At 49.3% G+C, this 23,617-nt stretch overlaps 1 protein-coding gene across 3 annotated transcripts in view; it reads left to right on the forward strand.

Annotated features, from left to right (window-relative positions):
• CARS2 (cysteinyl-tRNA synthetase 2, mitochondrial) overlaps positions 1 to 23,617 on the forward strand; it is a 45,287-nt gene that overhangs the window by 15,905 nt on the left and 5,765 nt on the right. For all 3 annotated transcript variants that reach the window (XR_003519129.2, XM_027589576.2, XM_027589578.2), the window contains exons 7-9: positions 501 to 630; positions 12,546 to 12,679; positions 14,404 to 14,468. Coding sequence is in view for 2 of the 3 variants with exons in the window: in XM_027589576.2 (XP_027445377.1) it covers positions 501 to 630; positions 12,546 to 12,679; positions 14,404 to 14,468 (329 nt within the window). In the remaining variant the exon portion in view is untranslated. The remainder of the gene's footprint in view (positions 1 to 500; positions 631 to 12,545; positions 12,680 to 14,403; positions 14,469 to 23,617) is intronic.

Consider the following 23,617-nt stretch of genomic DNA (forward strand, 5'->3'; position numbering starts at 1 on the left):
CAGCGCAGTTGGTGTATCCCCTCACCTGTCAGGACACCATGGCCGCACCAAGTTTTGGAGCAGAGAGAGCCCAGTACCGGCTCATACAACCGGGTACCGTCCCCTAACCCCCCTCTTCTGGGTTCTCTTGCTCCTCCAGTGTCATTGGTACTCTGTGTAGTTGTCTTTCTGGGGGAGAAGGTGCCCTGAAACTCACCTGCTGGCATACCTAGCTTTCTCAGGAGGAGAATAAGGAAGGCAGACAGCTCAGCTCAGTGCGTCCCTAGGAAGAAGCATCAGCGTTCGCGGTGCGAAATCTCGGCTCTTCTGCTTGCTGAAACTGGCCTCGCCGTGACTTAGATAAAGGTGTTGGGTGGTCCTTCCGGCCGTCACGGGGGGAGAAGAGTAGCGTGAGGTCACGCGCTGGAAGGGGCAGCCAGCCTCTTGGGGACGTCATGGCCGCGCTGTGTGGGTCTGCCTTTGTAGATTCTTGCCCCTGATCGATCATTTGCTGTTGGCAGTTGATTCCGACAAGCGGCATGCCAGCGACTTTGCCCTGTGGAAGGTGGCCAAACCCCAGGAGGTATTTTGGGCCTCTCCTTGGGGAAAGGGAAGACCGGGCTGGCACATCGAATGTTCCACCATCTCAAGGTAAGGTTTTGTGTTCTGTGCAAGCTCACGCAGTGCCCCACTTGGCCAGCAGAGGGGGTGGGTGTGCCAGCCGCCTGGCAGTGGGGCTGGGAGAGGAGGCGCCAGGCTCCCTAGGGAAACCAGACCCTGGCCAAGCCGCTTACCTTTCCAGCATCAACTGCCTGTCCTTTTTATTTTTATTTATTTATTTTTGAAGATTTTATTTATTTATTTGGTAGAGAGAGAGGAGCAGGGGGAAGGGGCAGAGGGAGAGGGAGAAGCAGGCTCCCCTCTGAGCAGGGACCCCAACGTGGGACTCGATCCCAGGACCCCGGGATCACGACCTGAGCTACAGGCAGACACTGAATGACTGAGCCCCGCAGGCGCCCCCTCCCCTGCGCCCCCTCCCTGTCCTTTTTAGTAGAAAGGCCTGCTTCGCAGTTCGGTTCTTGATTGTCACGCACAGGACAGTTCTGCTGTGCTTCTGTCTTTCCTCGGTGGTGGGTGTAGGGAAAGGCCCCTCAGGGACAGGACCACCTTCCTCTTTTTATTTTATATTAAGTTTTTAATTTTACTTCCAGGGTAGTTAACATAAAGTGTTATAGGGGCGCCTGGGGGGCTCAGTCGTTAAGCGTCTGCCTTCGGCTCAGGTCCTGATCCCGGGTCCTGGGATCGAGCCCCGCATCGGGCTCCCTGCTCCGCGGGAAGCCTGCCCCCTCTCCCTCTGCCGCCCCCCCTGCTTGTGTGCTCTGTCAGATACATAAATAAAATCGTAAAAAAAAAAATAGTGTTATGTTAGTTTCAGGTGTGCAGTGTAGTGAGCCAGCGGTGCTGTCCGTTACCCGGTGCCCGTCGTGATGGTGTGCTCTTAGTGCCCCTGCCCCCACTCTCCGCCCCTCAAGGGGTCGTCAGTGTGTTTTCTGTACTTAGGTATTTGTCTTTCTCTGACTTACTTTGCTCACCATTATGCTCTCTAGATCCATCCATGTTGTTGGAAATGGCAAGATTATGACCGAGTACTATTCCATTTTACATATACTACATCTTTATTCATCTGTCAGTGGACACTTGGGCTGCTTCCATAGTTTGGCTCTTGTAAGTAATGCTGCAAGAAACATCAGGGTGCACGTATCCCTTTGAATCAGTATTTTTGTATCCTTTGGGTAAATACCCAAAAGTGCAATTGCTGGATCGTAGGGTAGTTCTATTTTTAACTTTCTGAGGAACCTCCACACTGTTTTCCAGAGTGGTTGCACCAGCTCGCATTCCCACCAGCAGGGCACGAGGTTCCCCTTTCTCCGCATCCCCGCCAACACTGTTTCTCATGGTTTTGATTATAGCCATCTGACAGGTGCGACTTGATTTTGATTGGCTTCTCCCTGATGATGAGTGATGTTGAGCATCCTTTCGTGTCTATCGGCCATCTCTGTGTCTTCTTTGGAGAAATGTCTGTTCATGTCTTCTGCCCATTTTTTAATTGGATTATTTGGTTTTGGGGTATTGAGTTGTATCAGTTCTTTATATATTTTGGATACTAACCATTTGTTGGGTATGTCATTTGCAAATATCTTCTTCCATTCTGTAGGTTGTCTGTTAGTTTTGTTGATTGTTTCCTTCACTGTGCAGAAACTTTTTATTTTGATGAAGTCCCAATAGTTTATTTTTGCTTTTGTTTCTCTTGCCTCAGGAGACAGATCTAGAAAGATGTTGCTATGGACAACGTCAGAGAAGTTACTGCCTGTGCTCTCTTCTAGGATTTTGATAGATTCCTGTCTCACATTTAGGTCTTTCATCCATTTTGAGTTTATTTTTGTGTGTGGTGTAAGAAGGTGGTCTGGTTTCCTTCTTTTGCATGTGGCTTGTCCAGTTTTCCCAACACCATTTGTTGAAGAGACTGTCATTTTCCCATTGGATATTCTTTCCTGCTTTGTCAAAGGTTGACCATGTAACTGTGGGCTTATTTCTGGGTTTTCCGTTCTGTTCCATTGATCTATGGTATCTCCTTATGCCAGTACCGTACTGTTTGATGACTACAAGCAATATAACTTGAGTAATATAATTTGAAGTCTGGAATTGTGATCCCTCCAGTTTTGTTTTTCTTGTTCAAGATTACTTTGGTTATTTGGGTCCTTTTGTGGTTCCATACAAATTTTAGGATTCTTTCTTCTTTATTGTTATTGTTTATTCCGTGAAAAATGCTGTTGGTATTTTGATAGGGATTGCATTAAGTGTGTAGACTGCTTTGGGTAGTGTGGACGCTTTAACAATATTTGTTCTTCAGTCCATGAGCATTGAATGTCTTCCATTTCTTTGTGTCATCTTAAATTTCTTTCATCAGTGTTTTACAGTTTTCAGAGTACAGGTCTTTCACCTCTTTGGCTAGATTTATTCCTAAGTATCTTATTATTTTTGGTGCAGTTGTAAATGGGATTATTTTCTTAATTTCTCTTTCTGCTCTTTCATTATTAGTGAATAGAAATGCAACAGATTTCTGTACATTGATTTTATATCCTGTGACCTCACTGAGTTCATTTATCAGTTTTGACAGTTTTTTTGTGGACTCTCTAGGGTTTTCTATATATAATATCGTGTCATCTGCAAATAGAGATTTGCTCCTTCCTTACCAATTTGGAAGCCTGTTATTTCTTTATGTTGCCTGACTGCTGAGGCTGGGGCTTCCAGTACTGTGTTGAGTGAAAGTGATGAGTAGACATCCCTGTCTTGTTCCTGACCATACAGGGAGAGCTCTCAGTTTTCCCCTACTGAGTATGGTGTTAGCTGTGGGTTTTTCATATGTGGTCTTTATTATGTTGAGGTATGTTTCCTTTAGACCTGCTTTGTTGAGGGTTTTTTATCGTGAATGGGTGTTACACTTTGTCAAAAGCTTTTTCTGCACCTATTGAAATGGTTGTATGGTTTTTACCCCTTCTCTTGTTGATGCGATGTATCATGTTGATTGTTTTGTGAATATTTAAACCACCCTAGCAACCCAGGAATAGATCTCACTTGGTTGTGGTGAATGATTTTTTAAAATATTTTGTTGGATTCAGTTTTTTTTTTTTTTTCATTTGCGAGAGAGACAGAGAGAGAACGAGCAGAGGGAGAGGGAGAAGCAGACTCCCCGCTGAGCAAGAAGCCCGATGCGGGACTCGATCCCAGGACCCTGGGATCATGACCTGAGCTGAAGGCAGTCGCTTAACCATCTGAGCCACCCAGGCGCCCCGTGTTGGATTCAGTTTGCTAGTGTTTTGTTGAGGACTTTTGCATCTATATGCCTGAGAGATACTGGTCTGTAGTTCTCTTTTTTAGTGGTGTCTTTGTCTGCGTTTGGTATCGGGGTAATGCTGGCCTCACAGAATGAGTTTGGAGTTCCTCTTCTATTTATTGGACTAGTTTGAGAAGAATACATATGAACTATTCTCTAAATGTTTGGTAGAGTTCACCTGTGAAGCCATCTGGTCCTGGACTTTTGTTTTCTGGGAGTTTTTTTTATTACTTGTTTTGTGGTTATTTTTATAGTTCTTCTCTGATCCTTCTCTTTCTTTCTTTCAAGGTTTGCTGGCTTTCTTTAGTGATATACTTGAATTTCTTTCTTTATTTTTTGCATATCTATTCCTGGTTTTTGATTTGTGGTTACGATTAGGTTTCTGTGTAACATCTTCTGCACATAGCAGTCAGTATTAAGTTGCTGATCCCTTAAGCTTGAACGCATTTTCTGCTCCTTGCCATGTTTTACCTATACGGTATCATACTTTACTTCCTTTTATTTTGTGACTCCCTTGACTGATTTTTTACAGATATATTTGTTTTTACTGCTTTTGTGTTTCCTCCTTTTCATACTTAGTTATGGTCTTTCCTTTCCACCAAGAGAGTCTCCTTTAATATTTCTTTTCTTTTTTAAAAAAATATTTTCTAAATTTGTATGTCAGAGAGAGAGAGCACAAGCAGTGGGAGTGGCAGGGGGAGAGGGAGAGGGAGAAGCAGGCTCTCCGAAGAGCAGGGAGCCCGATGTGGGACTCAGTCCCAGGGACCCTAGGATCATGACCTGAGCCGAAGGCAGACACCCAACCGACTGAGCCACCCAGGCATCACCCCTTTAATATTTCTTACAGGGCTCATTTAGTGGTCATGAACTCCTTTAGTTTTCGTTTGTCCGAGAAACTCTTTATCTCTTCTTATTCTGAATGACAGCCCTTCTGGATAGAGTATTCTTGCCTGCAGGGTTTTGTTTTTTTTTTTTTATCTTTCAACACTATTTTTTTTTTTTTTTTTGACAGAGAGAGAAAGCACGAATAGGGGAAGTGGCAGGGGGAGAGGGAGAAACAGGCTCCCCAGTGAGCAGGGAGCCTGATGTGGGACTCAATCCCAGCACCCAGGGATCATGACCTGAGCCAAGGGCAGACGCTTCACGGACTGAGCCACCCAGGCATCCCTCTTTCAGCACTTTGAATATATCATGCCATTCTCTGGCCTGCAAAGTTTCTGCTGAAAAATTCACTGATAGTCTTATGGGGTTTCCCTTGTGTGTAACTGTCTTCTTTTCTCTTGCTGCTTTTATTTATTTTAGGGAGAGAGTGTGTAAGTGGGGGGAGGGGCAGAGGGAGAGAATCTTCAAGCAGACTCCACACTGAGTGCAGAGCCTAGTGTGGGGCCTGATCCCTGACTCTGAGATCATGACCTGAGCTACCCAGGCGCCTCCCCAGTTTTTTTCTTTATCACTGTATTTTGCCATTTTATTTACTGTGTGTCTTGGTGTGGACCTCCTTGTGTTGATTCTCTTGGGGGAATCTCTGTGCCTCCTCCATCTGGATATCTGTTTCCTTCCCTAGATTCAGGAGGTTTTCAGCTATGATTTCTTCAAATAAATTTTCTGCCCCCTTTTCTCTCTCTTATTCTGGGATCCCTATAACATGCATGTTGTTATGCTTGATGCAGTCCCTGAATTCCCAAAGTCTGTTCTCATTTTGCATAATTTTTTTCTCTCACCAGCTCAGCTTAATTACTTTCCATTACTCCGTTTTCCAGGTCATTAGTTAGCTCTTCTGCTTCCTCTAGCCTGCTATATATTCCATCCAGCATATTTTTAATTTCATTTATTGTGTTCTTCATCACTCGTTCTTTTTTCTCTCTCTGTTAACAGTCTCACTGATATCCTCCACTCTTTTCTCAAGCCCAGTGAGTATCTTTATGATCATTACTTTAAATTCTCTTTCAGGTAGAGTACTTATGTCTGTTTCCTTTGATTTTGTCCTGTTCTTTCATTTGGGACATACTCCTCTGACTCCTCATTTTGTCTAACTCCCTATTTCTGTGTGTTAGGGAAGTCAGCTATATCTCTTGCTCTTGAAGGTAGTGGGCAGGTGCAGACTTCTAACAAGGGGCACTGGCCCATTTCCACAGGGGATGCGCAGCTGCTGTGGAGACTAGGTGGCTGGGGCTGCTCCACAGGGTGTGTGGGTCTGGGGTGCAGTTTAACCAGCCACCCCCACCAGGATCGAGGCCCCACAAAATGCATGCGTTGGGAGATGTGGTGTTGGTGAGCTTTATGCCAGTCTTCTGGGAGAGGGGACCTGCAGCTCTGGGGCTGAGACGGCACGGGCAGGGCACTTGGTGTAAGAAACTGAGATAATGAGCCTCAGTGTGGCACTGGTTCGCACAGGTGGCTGTGTGTTTGTGCTGAGGAGCAGGGGAGGGAAGGGGTGCCTTCTAGGTCCTGGAGGTTTCTGGAGGGATCTCCTTGCGATCCCTGCCTCTCCAGGGCTATTTGTCAGGTGTCTCTTTAAGGGTGGGAACTCAGCTTCCTAACACCCTCTTGGCTCTCCCAGAGCCTAGCCGCTGATTTTTAAAATTCCCGCTGTTGGGGCATCTGGGTGGCTCAGTCGGTTGGGCGTCTGCCTTCGGCTCGGGTCATGATCCCAGGGTCCTGGGATCGAGTCCCGCATCGGGCCCCCCACTCAGTGGGGAGTCTGCTTCGCCTCTGCCTCTGCCTGCCACTCTGCCTACTTGTGCTCTATCTCTCTGTCAAATAAAATCTTAAAAAAAAAAAATTCCTGCTTTTGGGTTTTAAAGATTTATTTATTTATTTTAGAGAGAGTGTGCAGTGGAGAAGGGCAGAGGGAGAGGGAGAGAGGGTTCCAAATAGACTCTGCAGCGAAGGTGGAACCTGACCCAGGCTCGATCCCACGACCCTGAAATCATGACCCAAGCTGGAACCAAGAGTCAGATGCCCCAACGACTGCACCACCCAGGCGCCCCTACAATTCCAGGCTTTTAAGTCCTGCTGGTTGTAAGAACTCATGAAATTCTGCCCCTCTCGCTTTCAAAGCCAAATGATACAGGGGTTCATCTTCCTCATGTGGGCTCCCCGGCATGACAGTCTGTTTCTTGCCCTCTCCCTGCCCCCGTGGGCTCCCTCCAGACAGCCAGGCCCTTTTAGCTCCTGACGCTGTCTTTGCCCTTCCTACCCTATTTGATGTGGTCTGTTCTCTCCCTTTAGCTGTGGAGTTTGTTCTGTGAGTCTTTGGGTCGTTCTGTGGATTATTTACATGGATGTGAGTATTTTCTAGTTGTATCTGTGGGACGAGGCTAGCTTAGGGTCTTCCTCCTCCGCCATCTTCTCAGTCTCTCCCCGAACCACCTTCCTCTTACTTGCTGCTCCCCCAGAGATGGTTGTGGATCAGACCCATCAAGCACCACCCAGCTTCCACTTTGCTGGCTCCTCAGTCTTCGGTCTGCCCACCTTCCAGCTCTTCTTCTGGAGCAGCAGCATGCACTGGAGATCCTCCTCTGTAGACTGTTCCTCTGGTACTTCCCATGGTTCTCTTGGTGGCCAGATGCGCCACTTCTTGTGTGTGCATGTGGTGGGTGTACAGGAGATTGCAGACTGCATGTGCTCTTCTGAACAGGCACGCCTCATGTTACTGTGCTTCGTAGATACGGTGTTTTTGCCAATTGAAGGTCCGTGGCAACCCCGTGTAGAGCAAGTCAGTTGGCATCGGTAGCATTTGCTCACTTTGTGTCTCTGTGTCGTGTTTGTGTAATTCTCACAGTATTTCAAGCTTTCTTATTATTATTATATTTGGTATGGTGATATGTGATCGTAGTATTGGATGTTACCACTGTGATTGTTTGGGGGAACGTGAACCATGCCATGTTCGTGTGCCCCAGTGTGAGATGATGAACTTAGTCAACAAATGTGTGTGTGTTCTGACTGCACCAGAACTGGCTGTTTCCGCCTTGCTCTCCCTCTCCTTGGGCCTCCCAATTCCCTGAGACACAACAGTGTTGAAATTAGGCCAATTAATAACCCTCCAATGGCCTCTAAGTGTTCAAGTGAGGAATTCACATGTCTCTCACTTTCAATCAAAAGCTAGAAGTGGGGGCGCCTGGGTGGCTCAGTCGTTAAGTGTCTGCCTTCGGCTCAGGTCATGATCCAAGGGTCCTGAGATCGAGACACGCATCGGGCTCCCTGCTCAGCGGGAAGCCTGCTTCTCCCTCTCTCACTCCCCCTGCTTGTGTTCCCTCTCTCGCTGTCTCTATCTCTGTCAAATAAATAATAAAATCTTTAAAAACAAACAAACAAAAGCTAGAGGTGATTAAGCTCAGTGGGGAAGGCAGGTCGAAAGCCAAGACAGGCTGAAAGCTAGGCCTCTTGTGCCAAACAGTCAGCCAGGTTGTGAATGTAGAGGAAACGTTCTCAAAGGAAATGAAAAGTGCCACTCCAGTGAACACACAAACGATAAGAAAGTGAAACAGCTTTACTACTTACATGGACAAAGTTTTAGTCATCTGTATAGAAGATCAAACCAGCCACAACATTCCCTTAAGCCAAACCTAATCCAGAGCAGGGCCCTGACTTTCTTCAGTTCTGTGAGGGCTGAGGGAGGTGAGGAAGCTGCAGAAGGAAAGTCTGAAGTTCGCAGAGGCTGGTTTATGTGCTTTAAGGGAAAGAAGTCTTTTCTATAAAAGTGCCAGGGCTGATGGAAAAGCTGTAATAAGTTCTCTGGAAGATCTCGCTAGGACAGTGAATGAGGGTGGCTATGCTAAACAACAGATTTTCAGTGTAGACAGAAGTCCCTTCTTTTGGAAGAAGATGCCATCTTGGTCTTCAATGGCTGGAAAGAAGTCAGTGCCTGGCTTTATAGCTTCAAAGGGCAGGCTAACTCCCTTGTTAGGGGCTAATGCAGCCAGCTGGTGACTTTAAGTTGAAGCCGATGCTCATTCACCATTCCAAAAATCCTAGGGCCCTTAAGAATTATGCTAAATCTACTCTCTGCTCTGTAAGTGGAACAATAAAGCCTGGATGACAGCACATCTCTTTACAACATGGTTTACTGAATATTGTAAGCCTACTGTGAGACCTACTGCTCAGAGAAGAAGATTCCTTTCAAAACCCTACTGCTCATTGACAATGTACCCGCCACCCAAGAACTCTGATGGAGATGGCCGAGGTTAATGTGCTCATGCCTGCTCACACAGCATGCATTCTGCAGCCCATGGAACAAGGAGTATTTAAATAGTACATTTTGTAAGGCTATAGCCACCATAGAAAGTGATTCCTCTGATGGATCTGGGGAAGTAAACTAAAAATCTTCTGGAAAGGATCTGCCAATGTAGATGCCACTGAGAACATTTGGGATTGATGGGAAGAGGTCAAGTGTCAACATGAGCAGAAGTTTGGAAGACACTGATCCAGCCCCCTTGGATGACTTTGAGGGGTTCGAGACTTCAGTGGAGGCAGTCACTGCGGACGTGGTGGAAATGGCAGAAGAACCAGAATCAGAAGTGGGGCCTCAGGATGGGACTGAATCACTGCGATCTCATGAGAAAACTTGAACTGTTGAGGAGTAGCCTCTTACAGATGAACAAAGAACAGAGTTTCTTGAGATGGAATGTTCTCCTGGTGAAGATACTGTGAAGATTGTTGAAATGGCAACAAAGGATTTAGAATATGACATAAACTGAGTTGATTAAGCAGTGGCAGGGTTTGAGAGGATGGACTCCAGTTTTGGAAGTAGTTCTGTGGGTACAATGCTATCAAACAGCATCTCATGAAACATCGTTCATGAAAGGAAGAGTCCACTGATGTGGCAAACTTTATTGCTGTCTTACTGTGAAGAACTTGCCACAACCACAGCTGCCACCACCCTGACGGGTCAGCAGCCGCCCCCATCAGGCAAGACCCGCCACCAGCAAAGACTACAGTTCGCTGAAAGCTCACAAGATGGTTAGCATTTTCAAGCAGTAAAGTATCTTCTCACTGGCGTATGGACATTGTTTTTAGACAATGCTGCTGCATACTTAATGGACTACAGGGTAGTGTAAACATCACTGCTCTATGCACTGGGAACCCAGAAAGTTCATTTGACTCGCTTAATTGTGATACCTGCATTATTGCAGTGGTGTAGAACTGAGCCCGTGGGATCTCGGAGGCAGGCCTGTAAGGTCTTTTGTCACTCAGCGCTGGTCCTGAGAACCGCCTGTAAGGGTTCTCCCGCTGTTGTGCCTCAGCGTCGTGGTGCTGTGCTGGGTGGGCGGACCGTCATGCAGTTAGCTAGGACCCTACAGATGAGCATGTAGTTCCCGGTGTTTTGCTCTTACAAATACCTGCAGTGAATAACCTTGTACATTTATTTTCCGTCTGGGGAGGTGTGAGGGTTTTTAGTATCCTTAGTAATGCATGATTTCCACATATCTGATGGGTTTCAGCTCATTGCAGATGTTTACTATAATGAACAGTTTTAAAGATTAGAAACATATAGAAAATATAATGAAGATGAACATTTCAGACTACTGGCTACACCCAAACTTGAAGATCAGCAAACCCGGTTCCCCAGTCGGTCATCGCCTGTGGTGCTGTTTGCTGGCCGAGTCTGAGCGTGCGCGTCAGGAGTAACTGTCCTAGGAGAGTGCTGTGCCCCAGGCTGGTTTCTCCTCAGTGGACACTGAGTGGACCCTCCCTCCCCAGGTGGGAGGGCCTCGTGCTCCATGACCTGCCTACCCAAGTCCTGTTTGTTCTACTGAGGACCTAGGAGGGGCGCTACATTTCCCACCAGGCCTCCCCTACTGCCCTCACCTGTGGTGATGTCGATAGGACTCTTCTGGAAACGCACCCGGGAATCCCTGAGACGTCACGAAGCAGGGCCCAGCTTTGCATTAAAAAACCATGTCCAGCCCTCAGTCCCTACTGCACACACTTATGTGTGTTTATAAATACTTTTGACTTAAGAGCAATGTGGGGTATATATTGGATTGTAAAAAGATATTTTGTAGATTCAAATAATTTCTCTACAGTAGGTAGAAAAGATTTAGTAAATTTCAAATGTAACGTTACCATTAAATGTTTTTGCTGAACTCTAAATAATGAAAATAGACTTGTATTCCTTGTTGGTGTTCTCTTGTTTTCAAACAGGTCTAACTTACAGATAAGGTAGAGACTAATCTAATGAACACCATAGACCCAGTTTAGCTTTATTTTTTCTGGTAACCTCTATGCCCAACGTGGGGCTGGAACTCGTGACCCCGAGATCAAGAGTCAGACTGAGACAGCCAGGTGCCCTCACCATTTAGCTTTGTTAAGTACTCACAGTGTCAGCTTTGTTTCAGATCTTTGTAAAAATGAATCACTCATTACAGACAGAAACAAACGAGGCCCTCTGCTCTCCTCCCTGGCCCTGCCCCTACGGTCTCACGCTCCTTTTGTGCCGCTTGAACTTCAGGGACTCAGAGACTCTCTAAAGCCCGTCACCAAGGATGTGTATTAGCGGCCTGGTGCGTTCCTGCCACCACTGGTGTGGCCAATGTGGACGTGTCTTTCTAAAGCCAGACCAGTGGGAGTCAGCAGGAAGGGATCTCAGTGAGGCTGTGGCATCTTTGGAAATGTCCATTTTGGGGGCGCCTGGCTGGCTCTGTTGGTAGATCCTGCGACTCTTGGTCTCGGAGTCGTGAGTTCAAGCCCCACGTTGGGCATAGAGGTTACTTAATAAAAAAAAAAAAATTAAAAAGAAGTGTCTATTTTTAGCCACGTTTAGAGAATTCACGAGCATCTGTACACTGAGTTCTGTGCGCAGGGGCAGGTGACGGCCTTGGGAGCTCCAAGTCTGCCCGGGGCGCCCACAGGCCCATGTTCTCACCGAGCTGACGGTTACGTTTTTACTGTTGTCCAAAGCAGAGGCACTCAGCCTGGCCCGTAGGCCGCAGGTGCTCTGGGGACAGAGTTACACAGGCTTTGAGTGTCTGGCCAGCCCCATGGTCCCCAGCAGCTCTGCTAGTTGTAGGGTACAGTTTTGTGGGTCATGAGACTTTTCAGGAACGCAAGCATTGGAGCAGAAATGTGATGCTTTGAATTCAGTTACTTGTTATTCATATGTGATCGCTAAATAGTTATATTTTCAAAAGCCATAGTAAAAATTCTCTTGATTTTATAGTGCTCTTTTGTTAAAGTTGGAAAACCACTAAACTCTACCTATTAAAAGAAAAGGTAATTTAGTATTTTTTTTTTTTTTTTAGATTTTATTTATTTGACAGAGAGACACAGCGAGAGAGGGAACACAAGCAGGGGGAGTGGGAGAGGGAGAAGGAGGCTCCCCGCCGAGCAGGGAGCCCAATGTGGGGCTCAATCCCAGGACCCTGGGATCATGACCTGAGCCGAAGGCAGATGCCCAGTGACTGAGCCACCCAGGCGCCTCAATTTTGTATGTTTTTAAAAGCATCTATTATATCCAGAACAAAGAGAATTAAATCTCTCTACTAGGAGGTAAAGCTATGAATTAGAGATTCGTGAAATTAAAACAGGATTTGAGTTTCTGTGTGCATCAATTGAATTACCATGCATATTGATTTGAAGTTGCGATCCATTTGCTGGTTGCATAAAGCCTGGGAGGATTAACTGTAAATGTGCTATTTGAACTAACCCATGTCTCTACGCTGTCCTGCAGTCTGGTGTTTGGAAGCCAGCTGGACATCCACTCGGGCGGGGTCGATCTGGCCTTTCCACATCACGAGAACGAAATCGCCCAGTGTGAGGCCTTCCATCAGTGCAGGCAGTGGGGAAATTATTTTCTGCATTCTGGTAAGTCATGACTTCGTGTTAATTTGTTCTATTTTGGTTCTTTTGATTTTCTTTATTGGTGAAACTGCTCCATTTGCAAGTGCATGGCTCCGATCGGTGAAGAAACAGAGTTGGCTCTCCCAGTGTTTGAGTCTGAAGCAGCTGGATGTGAACCTCTCCAGATCAGAGTTACGAGTGTGCCTTTTTGGAAGAAGTGCTGGCTGAGTGGAATGTGGGGAACGTTCTCGGTGCGGGGGGTGACGGCAGAGGCGTGCCGTCTGGCGGGCGGTGGGCTGCTTGACGTTACACTTCTCTCGGGTTCCTGGGACCGTAAGCCCTGAGGCTGCTTGGCCCGGAGCACGCCCACTGCCGTGTTTCCCGCACCCCAAGTCCTCCCGGGAGGTGCCCCCACGGTGACCGACGTCCCTGAATCAGCCTTCGGTTCCCTGCAACGCCAGGCCTACGACTGCGCTGCCTGCGGGAGTCTGGGAAGAAACAAAGCAGAAGCAGAGCGCTCCTGGTGGCTGCTTCTGGCATCGTAATCCCCGGGGGGAGCCCAGCAGTGGCTGAAACCCTGTATTTCTGCCAACAACACGGCTTGCTGGCGGGTTCCCGAAATAGGACGAAAGCCTGACGGTCCCAGTTCCACCCAGGGCCAGCAGGGTGGGTGCTGCGCAGGGGCTCCAGAGACAACCCCCGGGGCCTGGCACATGCCACGGTCTCCCTCTGGCATGGGGCTGGAGGGGAAGGCACCTGCGGCATAAATGCGCACAGAGCCCGTCGGGCAGAGACCCTCCAACGACCAAGGCGCCACGTCCCGTCCCGTCTCAGATGTGGGCACACGGCACCTGGATGAGCCATCGGGCACACCTGCCATGGCCATGCTCCCACGGCACTGCGTTCTCCTTCATCGCCTTCATCCCACGGCCGCCCAGGGCTGGGGGAACAGCTGTGTCTCCTTCCTGATGTAAACGGATGCAAGAGAAGTCGTCGGACGGGTTTCATTTTCCAACGACTGTCAACTTAAAAAGTTTAATTGTGTTTGGTATGGACATGTTACATCACAGTGCGTGTTGAAGGTTATATTTCTGTTTGGAAGCCACATTTTCACCAGTTCTCGGAAAGCTCATCCGTGGAGCCCCGTTGTGCTCGATGTCCTACCGTGTCAGGAGAGGAGGCCCCGGAAGTAAACCGTGTGAACGTACAGCCCAGGGGAGCCCCGCTGGGACTGAGAAGCCCTGGAGTCGGGTCCTCCTGTCTTCTGTACGTGGGGGTGAAGGAGTGCCAGGCTCTCAAGAAGCCCGCGGAAACGGACTGCAGCGGGAAATCGAATCAGTCCTTCTCAGAGACGTGCAGGTCGGAACGGCCGAAATCCAGTGGATATTGCTGGGTGCCTGGTTTGCAGAAGCAGAGTTCTGGCCTCTGCTGGGCTGACGAGGCCGTCAGGCCGGTGTTTCCAGGGTGCAGGACGGGGGGCAGGGCGGCATGGGGGTGCTGGGGGGTGCACGGCGGACCCCACACCCTCCAGCAGGTGCGGCTGTGGCTTCCCTCCTGGGGGGCACCGTCCTGTAGCAACGCGGACGTGGGTGTTTGCCTCCTGCAGAACGAGCGCGGCGTGTGAGGCTGACCCGCAGCTAGGGCTGCGGGTCAGCCTCACAGTAATTCCTGCTACCCCCTCTTCCACCCAGTAATTCCTGCTCCCCCGCTTCCACCCAGTTCAGAACAAACTACTGTCTTTGTTTCAGGGCATTTGCACGTGAAAGGCGAAGAAAAAATGTCCAAATCGCTGAAAAACTACATTACCATTAAGGTAACGGTGCACCACCGACCTGTCCGGAGGGCTGCTGTGTGGGGTGACCCCAAGTCTCTGATCCCTGGTGCTCCCGGCCCTGACAGGCTTCTCCTCCCTCCACATTTAACTTACTGTTTCTCGTGGTAAAAGCACGGTGGTATCTGGCATTCTGGTTCTCGGCCGTGTCCCCTGCCTGCCGTGGGCCGGCTTCCCCCACGGACATCTGCCTGTCCCCTCCTGTGTCCGGACGCTCACACCACCTTCTTCCCTGGCCTTGGCCCACACGGCTACCCTGAGTCCCATTTACCCCTTTTCCTGTCCCAGCGCCGGCCTGTCGCTTAGCAGCTTCGCTGTGCTATGGGGACGGGGGGCGGCGTGTGAGTGTCCACGTGAGCGGAAAACACGTGAACGCACGGGGGCACTTCCAACACTTCACTCATCTTTGGGCCCGTAGAGCCAAATGTAGTTTTATTTTTTGTTTGTTTGTTTGTTTGTTTTTAAAGATTTTATTTATTTGAGAGAAAGAATGACAGAGCACGAGAGGGGGGAGGGTCAGAGGGAGAAGCAGACCCCCTGCCGAGCAGGGAGCCCGATGCGGGACTTGATCCCAGGACTCCAGGATCATGACCTGAGCCGAAGGCAGTCGCTTAACCAACTGAGCCACCCAGGCGCCCAAGCCAAATGTAGTTTTAATTGCAAATGTTAAAATGCAAGGCCAGTTACCAGACCCTCATCCCCTGAACACACGAGCACTCGAGCTGTTCCTACCAGATTTACATACAGTCACCCCCTGTGCACGGTCTTGTGGACGCGTTCTCACGGACGCGGTCCGGGGGCCGTGACCGGCAGCCTCGTGCTGCGTCCCGAGGCTGCATCCGTCCCCTCAGCTCCCCTCCTCACGGGGGCATTCGATATCTCTCATCATCACAAGAGGGGCGAGCACTGGACAGGAAGGTATGTTGAGCGAGAGGGAGACCACGTCCCAGTAACTTTGATCACAGCGTCACGGTTGTTTGTGTCCTGTTGTTGTCATCAATCCCTGTGCCTGCAGTATCACTAAATGTTCTCACAGGCATGTTTGTCCAGGGAAACCCAGACGCTTTGGTCCTGTCACATATTCGGGCATCCACAGGGGCTGTGGAGCGTATTCCCTGCGGATGGGGGCGCTGGAAGCCAAAAGGGGAGTTCTCCTCATAAAATAGTCTTTATATGCTTTTCTTAAGTGGAAGTGTTCGAATCTCTACACATTTTCCTACAGAAGAGTTAAACTTACATACCTGCCACATAGATTCAGGAGTTACTGCTTTGCTACATTTACTGCTTTTTGTGTGCTGACGGGAGTGGTGGACGCATATGCCTGTGCACAGGGGCGTGCACGCTGTGTACTTGATCACCGCGGTTGCTGAGCCATCAGACATCATGACACTGCCCCATTCTGCGTGCTACTCCCCAAAACGAGGACGTTTTCCTGTGTAGCCCAGATGCCGAAAACGTCAGCAGTAATTCCTTAACATCACTGACTCCTCAGCGTTCGGATTTTTCCATGTGTCCCAATGTCTGTTATAGCCTTGATTTTGTTCAAACCAGGATCCAGTGAAGGTTCTTGTGTTGCATTTTCTATGCTGTGTCTTCTTGGGCCTTTCAGAAGATACTTTTCATCATGGTGAAACACACAGAACATAAAAGTCACCGTCGTAACTGTTACGTGCATGGTGCTCACGTCATTGTGCAAGAGAGCTCCAGAACTTCCTTATCTGGCCAAACTGGACCTTTCCCCTGTTGAGAAAGTCCCTGCCACCCCCTCCCCAGCCCCTGGTGTCCGCCATGCTGCTCCCTGATCTCGTGACGGACGGTGAGTGCTCTGGGGAGCGCATGGAAGTGCAGACGCGCGGCATTTGCCCTTGGTGACTGGCCTGTTTCACCCAGCGTGATGCCCTCCAGGCCCGTCTGTACCGCAGCAGATGGGGGGAGACGGGAGCTCCTCCGTGATTGGGCGTTTTTGGCTTCTGGTCCACAGTAGTCTCTCTCCTTTTATTTTCCGTGCGGTGTTGACTTTTTGAAGACACGAGGCCAGTTTTGTTGAACGTCACACATTTTGTATTTGTTTCTCTGTGGTGTCATGTAACTCGTTCTTCTGTCTCCCGTTCTTCCTGTAGCTGGAAGTGAGGCCTCGAGGCTTGACTCAGTTCGGGGTAAATCTGGCGGGAACACTTCCTCCGCGGTGCCGTGGGCTCCGCACGGCAGCCCTCCGGGGGCCACGGTGCCAGGCCGTCCTGCCGTTAGTGATGTTGGGTCTGACCGCTGGGGTCAGTGACGGCCACCACATCTCTCTGACGTAGAGATTCTTATCTCCTCGTGCGCGTGGACAGCCAGCGAGGTTATCTGCCGTCGGGCATCCTGTTCCCTGACAGCCTGCCGCCTGTGGTGTTCACGTCCACTGCAGGCTTCGCCCCGTCCTGCACGTCAGTAGTCCCTGCGAAGCACACTGTCTTGTGCTGTTGCCTGGCTGGCCCTCCTCTTCAGAGAAGGGGGGGTTCTCTGTTGTTCTCTTTTCAATATTGCTAGAAGTTCAGCTTTTGTACTTTGTGTATATCATTTCAGTCTTTATCCTTTTTATGCAGAAATTATCCCAGATTTGACCCGGGGGGAGGCGGGGAGGAGGCTCCTTTGGTTCCTGCATCCCAGGGAAATGCCCTGTGCGCATCCTTGCTTTCGGCCCTGTTTCCCTTTGCCTCTGGCCCCAGAGCTGCCACTTCTCCAAGGAGCCTCGCTGCCTTTGCGGGGACATGGAATTTTGAGCCAAGATCTGGGCATTTGGTGTGTTTGCTGCTGCTGGAGTGACATTGCTCCGAGGCCCCTTCAGGGGACAGAGCTGGAGGAGGAGATGGACCCCCCACACACAGAGTCGTCAGCTGCTGGAGTTCACTGTGAGCTATCCAGTCTCACACGGCAGGACTGGCTTGTTTTAGCTCTTTTCCTCTTTTACAAAACGTCTTGTTTCCTTATGACAGCATATCAGCTTCATGCTTTATCTTAAAATTGACATGTTGTAAAATTTAATACCAATATTCCTATTAACAGTAGAACTATTGAGTAAAGTTGAGATTTTCTAGCAATTCTGGTTTTAATAACAGCTTTATTGAGACATAAGTCACATAGGGAGGCTTCACCCTGTACACTGTATTATTCAGGGGTTCTTAGCGTCTTCACAGAGCTGGGCACCCGACCCGGCCATCTACTTGACACGCTCCCCGTGCCACACGGAAACCACACGCCCGTGAAGCGCTCCCTCCCCTCCCCCATCAGCCCCCAGCGTCCCCTGGTCTTTCTGTCCCCGTGGACTTGCCGGTGCTGGGCTTGCGCTTCCTGTCACTCTCAGCCTCTGGCACGGGGGTCACGTGGCTGGGCACATGCCCGCGCAGAGTGTAATTATTTGCTGGGTGGCGGTCCCCCTTAGCTGCACAGCAGGCTCGTTTGTCAAGTTTGTTTCCAGTTGGAGGGCTTCTCTTTCCGCTTTCCCTCTATTTTCCGAGAGCATGAAGTGTTGTCCGAGTTCGGCAGGGAGCACTGAGCCGAGGGCCCGGGACGCCATCCCCAGTGCGCCTCTGCCGTGTGGTTTGTCCCCAGGTCACCCTCCCAACGTTCGCTGTGAAAGAAAGAAGCCATCTGTGTAGGAGTCCTGATTTTCTCCTCCTCACGCCGCACACCGCGTGTCCTGGAGTGCACCTTGCTTCTTCCCCTTCACCACAAGTGATTTTATTTTTTTATTTATTTTTTGTTTGTTTTTTCCTTTTTTTCATTGTTATTTTAATTGCTGTACATTACATCATTAGTTCTTGATGCAGTGTTCCATGATTCATTGTTTGTTCATAACACCCAGTGCTCCACGCAGAACGTGCCCTCTTTAATACCCATCACCAGGCTAACCCATCCCCCCTCCCCTCTAGAACCCTCAGTTTGTTTTTCAGAGTCCATCGTCTCTAAGGGTTCGTCTCCCCCTCCGACTTACTCCCCTTCATTCTTCCCCTCCTGCTATCTTCTTCTTCTTTTTTTTCTTAACATATGTTGCATTATTTGTTTCAGAGGTACAGATCTGTGATTCATCAGTCTTGTACAATTCACGGCGCTCACCATAGCACATACCCTCCCCAGTGTCCATCACCCAGCCACCCCGTCCCTCCCACCCCCCACCACTCCAGCAACCCTCGGTTTGTTTCCTACAGCAAGTGATTTTAGAAGGAGTGGGCTTCCCCCAGGAAGGTGCAGGCTGCAGACAAGGCCGGGGAGCCGCGGGGCGTGAGGAGCCCTCCTCCCTGGCCACGCTCCCCAGCTGCCCGTGTTCTTTCCCAGAGCAACTGTCGCCAGCTTCTTGGCACAGTGCGCATGTGTAAATACATTTCTCGGTTTTTTCTTTCCACCCAAGTGGTTGCACTGTTGCACTTGCTTTATTCACTTAATGAATCTTTTGGATCGGTTTCTTCCATATGGAGTTAATTCTTCTGAATGGCTGGGTTCTCTGTTGCACCTTAATTAATTTAAACAGCATCCTGTTGATGGTCATTTAAATTATGTCAAATTGTCTACTAGAGGGTGTGCCTTTTAAACATTCATAGATATTGCAGAGTCTGCATTGTCATGAGCACTTGGGGGCCCACGGGGGTGCTGCACCATGACGAGTGTAGCACGGAGGCCGTCAGAGGATGTGTGCATGCAGAATGTTCTGGATAAGGCCTCTGGTAGCATAGCAGGTTTGCTCGACATTCCCACCAGCAGGGTATGAAAGTGTCCATTTCCCTTATCCACATGAACTCGGTACAATCTTAATCTGGTTAACGTTTTCCCTGTTAACTTGGTGAAAATTGACAGCTAGATTTTAAATTTCCATTTCTCTGTTTATTATGGTGCATTTGAGTGTGTGTACTTATTGTCTCTTGTTACTTTGTATTTTGGCCAGTCTGCAACTTGGCCTTGCGGGCAGTCCCTGGGGATGCTCAGCCATGTCCCGTCATGGAAAAAAACACGTGTCAGTTTCCCAGTTTCTAGCAGGAGGTTTTCCTGCCAGTCCTCATTATTTGGGAGACCATGGACAGGCTTTTATAACTGTCTGCAGGGAAACTTGATTCCTTCTGCTTGACGGACTGGAGTCCGCGTGGGGAAAGCTCAACCGTGACAGTTCAGATAACAGCTCAAAACGGGCCAACTCTAGGTTGTGATTTGGGACCCGTTACTTTACTGTCAAAGTCTTAGTTTTTCCTTCTGAACATGACATAGCAGCGCCCACTCTGAGGGTCCCTGAGCACGTGAAGTGAGGCAAAGGGCTGAGTCTGTGTGGTCAGCCCGCCTGCCCTGGGTGCTGCAGGAAGGGCAGGTATGCATTAGGGGAGTTGCACCCAGCTTCCTGCTGGCCCGCGCCCCCTTAGCTCACTGCATCTGAGGGTTCGCCACCTCCTGGCCTCCCAGCACACAGGCCTGGTGACATTTCGCCTGTCAGGGAGCTGTGGTCATGCTGTGCGTGGAGGCTGAGCAGTGGGAGGAACAGGGTAAAGCGTGACCTCCACAAAGACCAGCAACGTGGAGGCCTCATCAGTCACTGTCAGGGAGGGTGACCCAGGTATTCAGGGCAATGAGGTTCGGGAAGGTACAGCGCTTCCCCCCTCCCTTATCTTTCCCAGCTTCACTGAGTATAATCGACAGGTGCAACTAGAGTGTACAACATGATGATTTGATATGCGTGTATGTGGTGAACTGTTTGCACAATCAGGTTAGTTAACACGTGAGAACACTTACAAGTTTCAAGTACATGACACAGTATTATTAATTATGGCCACTGTGCTGTCCATTAGAGGCCCAGAGCTGCTTCATCGTACAGCTCAAAGTTTGTACCCTTTAACCAGCATCTCCCCGTCTCCCCCTGCCCCTGAGCCCCCGGCAAGCACCATTGTCTGTTTTTGTGAGCGTGACTTTTTTTTCGTTCCACATATGGGTGGATCCTATGGATCCTACAGTATTTGTCTTTCTCTTTTTATTTATTTAACATAATGTCTTCCAGGTTCATTCATTTGTCACAAATGGCAGATTTTTTTTGACAACTGAATAATACTTCATTGTACGTATATGTGTCTGTATCACATTTGTTTAATCCATTCGTCCGTTCACAGACACTTAGGTTGCTTTCGTATCTTGGCTGTTGTGAACAGTGATGCAGTAAACATGGGGGTGCAGATACCTCTTTGAGATACGGATTTTGTTTCCTTCAGGTAATTACACAGAAGTGCAATTCCTGGGTCGTAGGGAAACTGGTTGTGTTTTTGTTTTTTTTTTTAAGATTTTATTTGACAGACAGTGAGAGAGGGAACACAGCAGGAGGAGTGGAAGAGGGAGAAGCAGGCTTCCTGCCGAGCAGGGAGCCCGATGCAGGGCTTGATCCCAGGACCCTGGGATCATGACCTGAGCCGAAGGCAGACACTTAATGACTGAGCCACCCAGGTGCCCCGGGAAGCTCTTTTTTTAACTTTCTGAGGACTCTCCATACTGTTTTCCAGAGTGGCCACACCGGTTTGCATTCCCACCAGCCGTGCACGAGGGTTCCCCTTTCTCCGCATCCTCGCCAACACCTGTTGTTTCTTGTGTTTTTGAGTCTAGCCATTCTGACAGGTGTGAGGTGGTATCTCATCATGGTTTTGATTTGTATTTCCCTGATGATGAGTGATGTTGGGCATCATTCTGTCTTTGGAGAAACGCCTGTTCATGTCTTCTGCCCATTTTTGAATCAGGTTGTCTTTTGCTGTTGAGCCGTAGGAGTTCTTTATGTATTCTGGGTACTGAGCTCTTATCAGAAACATAGTCTGTGGATGCTTTCTCCAGTTCCGTAGGCCACCTTTCCGTTTTGTTGAATGTCACCCTGGGTACACCCAGAACCAGCAGGCCAGCAGTCAAGATAAATCCAGTGCTCAGCAAGGGGTAACAGGACAGTAGTTGGATGTGGTTGTCCTTTCATTCTGTTATTATCAGCAGTTAGCTCTCAGGGACCGAATGCTGTAGAAACACTAGATCACAGATTTCTCCTTGTAGTAAACTCCTTCACAGGAGCCCCCCACGGTGGTGAGAATAAACATCTTGTCCTGTTGCTGGGCTGTGGAGAACTCTTACCTTAGATTTCTGAATACACATTGAGGTTAATCTGAATGAGCACATATTCTGACTGGGAGGAAAAACCCTTTAAAATAAAACCCTAAAATCCTTTTAGGATTTTAAATGGAGTGAAATAGGGTTTAGGAGTGAAATAGAGAACGTAGCCACTCAGAAAATATGAAATACTAAAATGGAAGAGAGATTTTCTTTTTTAGAAAGATCAGAGTTCTTCAGTGGATGGAAAACAGCCATACCACTTTAAATTTTTTTAACTGAATGCACAAGTATGAGCAGAAAGGCAAGAGAGAAGGAAAAGGTTTCCAGTTCAAAGAAAGCACAGATGTTTGGAGAACGAGGGGCGGTATCTGTTTCTCTGGTGGATGAGCGAGCGGTCTACAGCTGACCTGCGAGAGGCACCGCTCAGCTTTGCTGGAAACAGCTCCCCACCGACTCCAGACTCCTACACACCAAACATCTGGCAACAACTTACAAAAAAAGCAACACGAGCACCAACAGCAATTGAAAAAAACCAAACAGCACAGGAAAGGAGGCATGGCAGTTGGGGAATAGGTCCCCTGATGAATGCTTGCAGGAAAGCAACTTGTAACAAGCTATAGAGCAGCTGAGTCTGCACTTCCCCGAAGGAATTCTAAAGAAATTATTCGAACATGTGGGAAAAAGGCAAAGAGGGTGGCCAGAAGGCCCTGTGTGTGCTGGTGAGCAGCCGTCCACGTGCCCCTCCATTCCAGGCATAAACCCAGACCAGCACTCAGGTCCAGCGGAGCAGAGCCACATCTGGAAGCTGTGGTCCCCAGGTAGTGCTGCACGGCGCGGCCCGGGCACAGGGAGCCTGTGCACGTAACTGCTCAGAGAAGCACCATCCGTGTGCGTGAGAACTGGGAGGACCTCAGAAGTACCACGGTGGGGAAGTGAACTAGCAAGTAAGACCCAAGGAAGACTAAACACAGCAGCACAGAGCTGGGAGCTGGGGTGGAGCCCCCGGTGCTGGGGGGCAGGTTTTCTGTTCTCCGAGCCTTGTCTCTGTCACCGGGTAGGGGACACACTGTTCAAACGCATTAGACTCTAGCCGTCTGTGAGCGATGAAGTCTGCTACAGGGTTAGTTTTCTCTCTGCTTACGCTGTTTGTGGCATAGTAACTATGCTGCATTTAAAGTGGTGTGTCTGCTCATCCTTCCTGGAGGAAGGCTGTCAGTGCACCTGCTCCCAGAGGGGCCACCTGCCGGTCCTGGTGCAGGGTCCCGGCCACGGTGTCCTCCAGCTGTCACCCGCTGGGTCACTGTTGCTGAGAAAGTCCAGAAATAACTGCTAGACACGGAGCGGGTTCACAGGAGAAGGGCTGAGAACGTCATTTTACTCCCAGAGAATGCATGACAAAGGGACAGGGTGGTTTTGGGTTTTGACCCAAACTCCACGTTGTCAGATGGTCCTGCTGGAGCCGGTTTGTCCTCGGTGCCACCGTGGGCCGTGTCCGAGCATGTCCCTGGCAGGCTGAACAGCGCCCCGCGGAGGCTGAGTCTGTCCTCCCTTCCCCCTTCCCCCCGTAAGGTCACTAAGTGCTTCTTGCCGCAGCCACCACACAGAAATTTGTTGAATTTCATGCTGTTTGAACAACTTCTGCTAGGTTTCCCTGGTTATTCCTAATGGAGAAGGGATACACTTCTTTGTGTAGACGTTCTGGACGTCATCCGTTCAAGGACAGGTGCTCAGTTTTACTGATGTTTAGTCAGAGGCAGTGGTGTGTTCTTCAAGAAACGTGGGCTTGGGGCCTGCTTCATCTCAGCGCTGACACAGGCCTAGGAGCCGGGCACCCCTTCCCTCGCTTGGCCGCCGCGTCCTGCAAAGGGGCTCCCGAGGATAAGAACAGCACAGACTCCCTGTGTCAGTGCGGAGCCAGGGAAGACCCTGTGGGAACGTGGGGTGGGGGTGTGCTCATAGTCTGGAAACAAAACGAAGCTTTTCGTAAAAATTCCTGACGGCTTGATAGGCCAGATCAGCTCACGCAGTTGTCGCACATG

Source organism: Zalophus californianus, chromosome 3 (genome assembly GCF_009762305.2).
Source record: "Zalophus californianus isolate mZalCal1 chromosome 3, mZalCal1.pri.v2, whole genome shotgun sequence".
Lineage (NCBI taxonomy): Eukaryota > Metazoa > Chordata > Mammalia > Carnivora > Otariidae > Zalophus > Zalophus californianus.